The sequence below is a fragment of the Neophocaena asiaeorientalis genome, unplaced genomic scaffold (genome assembly GCF_003031525.2).
Source record: "Neophocaena asiaeorientalis asiaeorientalis breed wild unplaced genomic scaffold, Neophocaena_asiaeorientalis_V1.1 scaffold45, whole genome shotgun sequence".
Lineage (NCBI taxonomy): Eukaryota > Metazoa > Chordata > Mammalia > Artiodactyla > Phocoenidae > Neophocaena > Neophocaena asiaeorientalis.
The window spans coordinates 7,939,813-7,950,682 of record NW_020174642.1 but is presented as its reverse complement, the minus strand read 5'-3'; the positions used below and the strand labels follow the sequence as shown (position 1 = coordinate 7,950,682).

The 10,870-nt window shown below is 48.5% G+C and overlaps 1 protein-coding gene across 1 annotated transcript; it reads right to left on the bottom strand.

Annotated features, from left to right (window-relative positions):
• Nucleotides 1-7,676: 7,676 nt before the first annotated feature.
• Nucleotides 7,677-8,618, bottom strand: B3GALT5 (beta-1,3-galactosyltransferase 5). The gene has a single exon (XM_024758376.1). The coding sequence runs from the start codon at nucleotides 8,610-8,612 to the stop codon at nucleotides 7,677-7,679; it is 936 nt and encodes a 311-aa protein (XP_024614144.1). The 5' UTR covers nucleotides 8,613-8,618.
• Nucleotides 8,619-10,870: the final 2,252 nt, after the last annotated feature.

Below are 10,870 nucleotides of genomic sequence, written 5' to 3'. Positions count from 1 at the left end.
GAGAGGTGAAAAGTGGCCTGGACTGGCCTGGAGGGGTTCGTGTTCTAAAGCCAGACACTTGTTCAAGCCGTCAGATGCAGACTTGAGTGAACTCAAGATGGGGCTGGCCAGGACAGGACAGGTTGGAGGACCCAGCTAAACAGGAGATTCCTAGGACACCATAGATGACAAAGGGCCAAGTCCCAGAAGGTCACATAGGACAGGGAAGGAGCAGACAGAGATGCTGTCAACACTTGGAAAAGAAGTGGTGGCACGTGGAACAAAGACAAGATGGCAGACCCCTTGGACAGTTGGGCGGGGCCAGTCCTGAGCTTCCCATGAGACTCAGGAGGCTTTGCCAGTCCTTAAGCACCGTGGGAGGGCTCACCAGCCATGCCCTGGTGAAGGGGGAGGTATTGAAGGCTAAGGGGTGGGGGGTGGTCTCTGCCACATCTGAGCCTCCCTGGCAGGTCAGTAAGCCACTCTGAACCTCAGCTGAAAACCAGGGTGTTGTTTATAATAAGAATAGCTACTGTGAGGAACCGAGGACACAGCAGGTATGGAAAAGGTTTATGATGTCTGTCAACAGAGAAGGCACTAAACAAATGCTTCTTCTTTCAGTTGTCCAGAGAACAGACACCCCTTCATCTTCTTGACACCGTGTGTTTACCCAGCTAACGCTCTGTTTGCAGAACAGATGGCTGGCCGTGAACCTGAGCTTGACTCTCATTCCTGACGTCTTGTAAAAAGCACTGAGCATATATTCCCAAGGGGTGAATAAATAGAAGAATGAATGGCTGACATGAGCTTTCTGATGCTGGTTACTGATCCTGGAGATGCCGTTAATTGAAGGACTTAGCAAAGTCACTCCATTTCCCTGAGTCTTGATTTTCTCATGTGGAAAAAGAAGGCTGTTTTTTAAACTGCATATAATCTCTATGGCACCTCCGGCTCCATCTGTTTTTTACCTGTTCAGGTTGTCATACCTTCTGAATTAACTGAGTCTAGAAACACGGTGCTCTGAGATGCTGAAGAATGCAATGGATATAAGAACTTCTTCAAGAGTGCCAGGGAAGATTAAAAGGAGAGAAAGAAATAAGAGCTGAAACAAAGTCTTAAAGACTCACCCTGAAGATCTCTTGACTTGCCCACGGATCACTATAAAATGCACCAAAATTCACAGCCCGAAAACTGACCATCATCAGAAGCACCCAGATTACTGAGCAATTTACACACAATGTCTCAACTAACACAATAACCCTGTGAGGTGGGAACTACTATTGTCCCATTTTTCAGATAAAAATAAATGAGGTTGAGAAGCAAGAGGGAAGAGATATGGGAACATATGTATATATATAACTGATTCAATTTGTTGTAAAGCAGAAACTAACACACCATTGTAAAGCAATTATACTCCAATAAAGGTGTAAAATAAATAAATAAATGAGGTAAAGATAAGTAACTTGCTTATGGAGTGAGGGAGGGAAGTAAAATTCAAACCCAGGCAGCCCAACCCCAGAGCAACCACTTTCAAGAGGATCAAAAAACTCACATGAAAATTAATTCAGTTTGTCTTAAAAGTACATTTTAGCACTTCATGCCAGCATGTGGAGATCACTGGAGCAGTGCTGAGGTGCCCAGAAGTAGCTGGCATCACCAGTCTGACTTCTGAAACAGCTCCTGGCTCGTGGACAGGAGGACAGAATTCCCCCAGGGCAATCACTCAGCTTCCCTGGGTCTCTGAGTTTCCTAATCAGATCCACGTTTTTTAAAAAAATTACTCTGTTTGCAGAAATATGGATGGACCTAGAGACTATTATACTAAGTGAAGTCAGTCAGACAGAAAAAAATCAAATAGCATACGACATCGCTTATATGTGGAATCTTAAAAAAATGATACAAATGAACTTATTTATAAAACAGAAATAGACTCACAGATATAGAAGATAAACTTATGGTTGCCAGAGGGGAAAAGTGGGAGAGGAGGGATAAATTAGGAGTTTGGGATTAGCAGATATACACCATTATAAATAAAACAGTTGAACAACAAGGACCTACTGTATAGCACTGGGAACTATATTCAGTATCTTATAATAACTTATAATGGAAAAGAACCTGAAAAGGAATAGATTTATATACATGTATGTATAACTGAATCACTTTGCTATACACCTGAAACTAACACAACATTGTAAATCAACTATACTTCAATAATTTTTTAAAATTATTCTGGGTGTAAAGTGGAGGAGAGGTTGGAAGGCAACATGATCAGATCTGAGACCAGTTAAAAACATGTTGCCTGAGATCAGCTGATCCGAGATGGGGCCCTGGACTGAGGCTGCAACGATGGATGTGGAGAGAAGAGGCCAAATCCATGGGAATCGGCAACCATCAGGTATGGCAGGGCCGCAGCAAGGCAGAGGAAAGTCGAAGAACTGAATAGGCAAATGGACAGTGACAACATTTCCTGCAACCCGAAACACTGGGGGAAGACAGGGCTGGGGTCGGAAGGGTGAAGACATGGTTTCGATGTGCCTTTTAGATGCACCTGGGAGGGGTGTCCAAGAGCAGATGCTAGTCGGGAACTCAAGGAAAGGAGGTCTAACAGGTTTTGTTTGTTTGGATTTTTCCTCCCTCCCTTTTTACACAGAGTGCGATGTGGCTACAATGGTGTGTTTTAAGACAAATAGGAATTAGGTACATAAGATAGAAAGAGGCAGTACAGCACCATGGGTGTAGCATCAGGCTGAGGGTCAGCATCCCTCTGAGTGCTGACCTGAAGCTCAAATTCTGCAAATCTTGGTTTTCACACATAAACTAAAGGGATGGGACCAGAGCTCTAAAACCTCTTGAAGTTCGGAAGCACAGCAATTGCACCTTCACCTGAAACTATCTTTTTACCTTTTACTGCAGTTGTCATCATCTTTAGAAATGAGGTCTATTTCGTAACAATGTGGTTTATTGTTGTCCTTCTCCTGAGACTAAAAGTTGCATACGGTTGAGGAAAAGATCCAAAATTTTATAATCATGAAAACAGAAGGAGGTTGTAGATGAGATAAGATTGTCCATGGCAGGGGCCGGGGGTGGGTAGGACTGGGGGACAGGCACCCTGAGTACATTATAGGATTCTGTCTACTTCTCAATGTGGGAGGTTTTCCATTCTAGAAAAAGGGGGATGTGAGGTCAAGAAGCACTGTCACACAGCATTTCTAGGTTTTCAGGCCCCAGTTTTCAGTAAAAATAGGATTTCAGCATCCCATTTACTGATTGATACTGGAACCATACGTTGGACCCATAGTGTTGGCTACATGTGAGAAATCCTTCACATTTTCGTCGAGGTTCATCACTTCCCCTCTAAAACCACCTTCCATGAAGGTCATCTCACATCCAATCGACAAATATTTCTTGAGCATCTACTATGTACCAGGAACTGTGCTAAGAATTGGAGGTACATCAGTGGAGAAAACAAAGGCCCATTCCTGCACGAAGCTTTTGCTCAAGTGGGCTGAACTATAAACATTAACAAAATAGCCACACGATAATAAATAGATATTGTATACTCTGTTAGAAATTCATAAGTGCAATGGAAACGATATAACAAGGCAAGGGGACAGGGGGTGGGTTGAGTTGCAATTCCAAAGAAAGTAATCCGGATGAGCCTCATTAAGAAGGGGATATATGGCCAAAGACATGAAGGAAGCAAAGGAATGGGCCATGAGACTGTCTAAGGAAAGGGCGAGCCTGGCAGAGGGGACAGCCTGTGCAAAGGCCCTGAGGAAGATGGAGGGTGCCTGGATGTTCCAGGAAGAGCAAGGAAGCTTGTGCTGCTGGAATAGTATCTCCTTTCAGGGAGGCCAGAGTGAGTGAGGGGAGGGCAGGAAGGGATGAAGTTAGAGAATAACAGAGGCAGACAATGATATTAAAGATGTGGCTTTTCTCAGAGATGGGACATCACTGGAGGGTGTGGAGCAGAGATGTAAGATGCTCTGGTCCATATTTTTAAAGGAGTAGTCTGGATGCTGCCTAGGAAACAGACCAAGGGGATGCAGCGATGGAGGTGGGGAGACGAGGTAGAAGCTACCGCCGGAACACAGGTGCGAGGTGACGGGGGCTTGGACAGGGTGGCAATAGCACAGTGAGGGGCAGTGATTGGCTTCTGGATGTAAAATGATGGTCTCTCTCCTGACATACCGGCTGAGAGAGAGCGGAGTCACAGATGGCTCCGAAGTGTTTGACTTGAGCCACCAAAGGATGGAAGGGCCATTACCTGAGGTAGTGAAGGCTGCAGGTGGTGTGGGTTAGGAGTGGAGGGAGGGGTTCATCCCGACTTCAGTCTCGGATTTGCTCACTATGGGATGTTAAGCAGACAGTGGGACGTGTGAGACTGAAAAGTGAGAGGGGATTCCAGGCTGGAGATAAACGGGCGTCCTCAGCACGAGAGAGGATATTTTAAACCGTGGGGCTGGATGAGACCACCAGAGTACAACCAGGCAAGAAAGGAGGCCAACGCAGAGCAAGGAGATGGAACAAGCAAAGAAGGGACCCGTGAGTAGGAGAACCCAAAGCATCCAGCGTCCTGGAAGCGGGCAAGACCTGCCGTGCAGGCAGCGCGATGAGGACAGAGACCAGACCTTGGATCCTGCATCTCGGGTCATCAATGACGTTGGAAAGAACCATCTGGTGGAGTCAGGCACCAGAGTCTGAGTAGAGGGGATTTCAGATAGAAAAGGAGACGAATATGGAAAACGCTCTTGTGGGGCTGAACAGCAAAGGGAGAGGTGGGGCAGTGAAGGGAAAGGGTTTTATGATGGTTTGGAAGATGGGAAATGACAGCACCTCTGGGCATGTGTGGGCTGAGCCGGCAGAGGGGAGATGGATGGTGAGAGTGAGAGTGAGGCCTGGGCAGGGGTCTTGCTCTTGAAGAGGTAAGAAGAGCTGCGAATCAAGCCCAAAAGTGGAGAGGCTGGCTCTGTGGGAGCCCAGCAGAGAGGAGGATTCGGGGTTCAGATCCTGGAGGGCGGGTGTGCGTGATGCGGAGAGACTGATGGCGGGCCAGATGTGCAACCTGAGCAGCCAAGGCAGTGGGCACCTGCATCCCTCTGCACACTGACCGCATCCCTGGGGCCCGCTGACCGCCTAGGGGCCGCAGCACTGAGTGTAACCAGCACACATGGTGCCCCCAAGAGCTTGGGTTCACATTCTATTTTTGCTGCTTTTCAGCTACATAAGCTTGAACTAGCTGTTCATGCTCTCTCTCTGCCTCGGTTTCCTCATCTGTAAAGCAAGGAAATGGGTAGTCACCTCCCCACTGGAGTGGTTGTGCGCATCTAGGGAGGTAATATTATTAAAGCCCTTATCTCAGTGCCTAGCAAATAGCCTTTTCCATCAGCATCATTCGTCCCTGGATGCCTGTGAGTGAAGCCACTGCATCACCAGCCGGGCTCCTCTCCAATCCCATTATGAAACTCGCTTTGGGTGTTATTGGAAAAGCATCGCTTCGCCTCCTATTTCACAGTTTCTTACTCTCACCCAGGCAAGACGGCATCACGGAATACAGCTCTGGCTGGAACCTGCATTCCACAACAAACAAGCTGTGAGGTCTCGGGCAAAGTCTTGGGCAAGCCTCTGGGTCTCTTCGAGCTTTATTTTCATCCTACGTAAAGGCAGGACCGAATGAGCTGGATGGTCCCTTCAAGGTCTACAGTCACGAAACATTTTTTTTCCCTCGAGAAGAAAAGGTCTTGACTACATAAAGAAATAGAGTCGGCGGGGGGTGCAGGGGGTCGAATGTGTTTTGCAGAAAGTCCTTTAAGAACACAGAGAGGCTCTCGGTGGAGCTGAGCCTGTGCTCATGGACTCCTACAGCCGAGGGCTTCGGGTGGATGCTGAGAAGACCAGATCCTGAGTCAGCCACACTCACCCACCCAGCCCGGTGGCCACATGGACACGCACACCAGACAAGGGCTGGTTCTGTGATTCTAAGCACAGAACCAGCCCTACTGCCAGACAAACTCCTTCACCCTCAAAGCCCACCGTTGAGAGGCAGCCCATCCTACGGGACCGAGGGACCCACCCTGGCAAAATCTGGGCTTCAAAAAACAATTTCAGTCCCTGATTTCCCACCTGAGGAGGTGGTTTCTCTGAACATGACCCAGCACGTTCAGAGCAGCCAGGATAAGAAAACACATCTGCCAAGAAGCAGCTCCATCCAGATACGAGAAACGCTGTGCAAAATAAGTTGCCAGTTTGCAATTTAACATGGCCATGGCCATTTTGCAGTGAACATCTCTTTCTGAGTTCAGATAAGAGGTTCGCCCAGCTTTTGTAAGTTTCACAGCCACGTGAGGTCTCGGCTTTGCAGGCTGCTAACATCCAGTTCCGTAAAGTAGAAAGTAAGAACCGCTCATCTCGATGATCGGGAGCAAAATAGCTTTGCGTGTCATGTGACAGTGACTGAGCGGGCAAAGACCCTGGCAAAAAAAAAAAAAAAAGTGCTTCATTGCCACCCAACCCTGTAGAACAGGCTCTTCCAAACCACCAGAAGAATATTGAAGGTTTAACTCCACACCACAAAACTCAGCTGTTCCTTGGCCATCTGAGAAGTTCGAAGAAGCTGAGCTAGGATCAGATTTAGGAAACGGACCCAGGAAGACGCTCCCTTGACCAGGACTCAGTTCATTGTTCAGAGTCCCAGGGGGTTCTTAAGAGTGTCTTGAGTTAAATCCACCCAAATTCCCAGAAAAGCTCCCAGCATCCTTCACAGACGAAGCCTTGCATCCAACTGCCTTCCGGTTTGCACTTGGAGACCTGACGTGCAGACCAAGGGCACGTGGAGCTGACAGGCGGGGTTGCCGCAGATGGCTGGGAGGAAATGCCATGCTCTCGGGGTCGCGTGCTCTGCAGAGTGGCCAGCGAGTCTCTACAGTGGGCCAAGCTTCACAGCGATTTCTGAGCCAAATCTTGAAAGGCTGATTGCTGTCTCGAGCTGGGTGTCTCTGGGGGGCTGAGCTGCAGCCACTGTGGAGGTATCTTCTGGCACGTGCTTTGCAGTGAGTTGAGGGCCAAGCTGCTAACACGGTCTCAGGCCAGCCAGACCCACTGCAGTGAACAAAGGGAGCTGGGGGCGCATTGGTTCACCCCAGTCTCTGCACTAAAAGGCACAGGAATGGGATTTGAGGAGGAGGGGACTCGAGCAAGGGACTGACGATGCCAGCAGCAAGGCTTCCCTCGGAGCCTCACGCACCACCGTCCTCTCCCAAGAGGCAGCACACAGGGGGTGTACTGAGAGGTGGGCTCTCATCCCTGCTCCAGTGTCTGCTGGCTGTAATCCTTGGGACGGGCCCGCGTGCTTCTCTAAGCTGCTGTTTCCTTGTGTGTGAGATGGGGTGCTAACACCCACCACTCCGTATGGATGCTGACCCCTGACATGAGAAAATGCAGGCATTCATCACTTAGTGCAACTTGGTAGGTACTCAAGAGAGAGTATATGTTATGGCTTGGGGCACCAAATGGGGATTCGTCAGCGGTGGCATTCAGGTTTAGATTGGGAAGCCTTCAGGATATCACCCTCACTCTTCGGCCTCTTCCTTCCTTACTCCCTCCCTACCCCAGGAGGCTCAGCCGTGTCATCCAAGATCTTTCAAAAACCATCACCGTGGGCTGTCTAGTGTGTGTCCAGATGTTCCGCTGGGCTCCCTTCAGATATCTGGACACTCTTCTTCCAGGGAACTTTCCAGAGCCTGCCAATACAGCAGGATATTGTGAGGCTTGATATGATGGCAGGCCACGATCTTCTTGTAACGGCATATGGTGAAGGGTAACCCATTGGGGAAGAAAGTCTGCTTGGAGTGAAGCTCCTCCAGTTTGATTTGCAGTTTTTCCAGGCAGAGCCCCACAAAGACATCTTCCAGTTTAATGAACGGGACACTTTCAGCAACGTTGTACACCTGGCCCGCCACATCACTGGAGAAAACATAGCCAACACCGGAGCAAAAGGGCGGGTACTTGTCCCACGGATATTCGAATTTACTAACAAACCACTTATTATACCTTTTCCTGATTGGGTATTCGTTTAGTTTTAAGAAGCCAGTGAAAAACCGAGTTGTTCTATTTTTCTTCAGGAGCAGTTCAGTCAGATAGTAGATGTTGACAAACATGTCAGAGTCTGTTTTCATCACAAAAGATGCCTGCGGACAAAAGCGGTAGATCCACTCCATACCCATCATGGTCTTTAGAGTCAGATTGAAATAAACATCCACGAAGTCCTTCTGGATAATATCGTGATATTGCTGGCTCTCCTGGGACACTGCCCTCGACATGTCCTTACTGGGGGTGGTTCCCAGGAGGAAGAATGTTTTTATTCGTTTTCCCCTCACTATCTTTTCTCTCCCCCACGTGCTCCGGATGACCGAGCGGGCAAACATCTGCTCGTGGGATGAAGTAACCAGCAGGACAAGGAAGGGGGGGTCCTGCCTGCAGTCTATATCTGGGAGCTGAAGGAAGCTCCCACCTTCGTTCTTGAAAACCAATGGTTCGCCTTTAAAAGGACTCAGATCATCCAGGCTAAAATACAGACAAAGGGCTCCCAGGACCACCAGGGAAATATAAATCCATCTCATCTTCACATAAGCCATCTGAAAGGAACAAAGTCAAATGGTTAGACCTCAAAAGCAGGAGTGCCTGTTTAGCTTTACCCTGGGAGGCTGAGATGGGGGACAAGACCCACGTTTCATGGCTCAGGTTTTAGAAACTCTGGAATCTTGTTGCAGACAGAAGTGGAGAACCATGGTTCCACACAGAGGCAGAGACGGCTGCCAGCATCTCTCACCCCCTAGCGGAAGATCAGGCTCAGCCAGCCCTTCACCGATGGGAGCCTCACATTCCTTACCCAGAAGGATATGGAAACACATGGCTCACTAGGTCCGTCCTTCCGGTTCTGCCCTTCTCTGACTCCATAACGACATCCGGCTAGAGGACCTGCAAGGCTAGACCTAAATGTACAGGCCACTGGCATTCTTCTCTGATTGATTTAAGCACCACTTCATCACTCCCAGAAAGAAGTAAGACCAGTCTTCAGATGTGCACAGCTACCTTGGAATTCCGTCTCTGCTAGCAGTGGCCGTTTTTTGTTTTGTTTTGTTCTGTTTTTAGCTTACTGTTTAAATCTCCTGATTCTTTTATCTTTTGCTCACCTCTCTTTTATTCTCCACAAATTCAGGATTATCCATGTCAGTGTTATAACATTAAGAAAGCAAATAACTCACTCTTTTCCTGGGTAAGATGAACCTCTGGGTTGAAAGCTAAGCCAAAGGGTAGATTCCAAGAGCTGTCGGCATACGACATTCAACACGATCAGGTTCTGGGCTTGGTTTGTTGGCCAAAAATATGATTCTCTTCCTTGGGACGCCCTATAAGGGCAAACCAAAAAGAATAGTGTCATTAAAAGCACTCATGCCTCACTGGCAGCTCTTCACCTTTTGCTGTACTGAAGCATTTGCTGTAGTGCCAATGTACCACCCACCTGCAAGACATTAATCCCCAGCCTCACTTTTCACATCTGTAAAATGGGTCCAGTCAAGACAAATCCCAACACACGGTTCCCCTGTTGACAATAATAACAGCAAGCAAATATCCAAGAATCTTTTTAGTCTAATGGGTTAGGACAGCAGCCAGAAATTTTTAAGGAAACACGACGGACATGTAAGCCAGTGACAGTCACGTAACAGAGTCCATGGATGATGCTTAAAGAACCTAACACAGGGAGGAAACCAACCCATCAATTCTCAACTCAGTGTCCACGTTTTCAGAATGTTATGCTGGATAAGAGGACATAGGGGTGGGCTTCCCTGGTGGCGCAGTGGTTAAGAGTCTGCCTGCCGACGCAGGGGACACGGGTTCGTGCCCCGGTCCGGGAAGATCCCACGTGCCACGGAGCAGCTAGGCCCGTGAGCCATGGCCGCTGAGCCTGCGCGTCTGGAGCCTGTGCTCCGCAACGGGAGAGGCCACAACAGTGAGAGGCCCGTGTACCGCAAAAAAAAAAAAAAAAAAAAAAGAGGACATAGGGGTTAGCAAGAAAAGAAACCCACAGAGTGAAATGTAGAAAGGGTTGGTTATTTTGATAGCCAAATTTCATTAAGTAAAAATCTGTTCCAAGTACATTCTTCATAAAAGAAATGGAACAATGATGGAGCTTTCCAGAACTAGCCCACTCTCTGGAGGCCAACTCGGTCCAGCTGCTGTTCTTCTGGGTCCCCCATGGAGCTCCTGACCAGCTGCAGCCCTCACTGACTTCACAGAAATCACCACAGGACACAAAAGGACTTTGAGAACGTGGCTGAGCCTGCAGGAGGCTGAGAAGTCTACAACCCTTTCTTTGTGAGGTTATTTACTTGCGGGGCTAGGAGGTGTAGTCGATTTGGGGGCGGGGGAGGTGTAAGGGAAACGAAATTGCATTTTCTCCCGCAGTATACTCTAGAAAGAAACATGAAAACCAATGCAGGGGAAAAGACGCTAGTTCTCGATTTTGCTTCCTTTCACAGATAAGTTTGCTCTTCCTCTGTGGTTGCCTCAACAGCAGACCCTGGTTTTCATTCCACCTCCTGTGCCCTTTCCCGGGATCCTTCGCCTGAATCTCAGTCCCCAGGAAGGGACGCTCAGCTCACTCACAGCACTGGCGTTCAGACGGCAGAGCGAGCACCACGCTCCATGGCCCGACTGGCCAACACTCCCTGGGGCCGTTCGTTTTCACGTGCAATTGGAAGACACTTCCTGCCTACAGTTCAGTGACCAAGAAACACACTCTGGGGACCTTCCTGGTGGCGCAGTGGTTAAGAATCCACCTGCCAATGCAGGGGACACGGGTTTGAGCCCTTGTCTGGGAAGATCCCACATG

Excerpts from the sequence above, each read along its gene's own strand:
- B3GALT5 (XM_024758376.1), bottom strand. The coding sequence starts at position 8,612 with ATGGCTTATGTGAAGATGAGATGGATTTATATTTCCCTGGTGGTCCTG.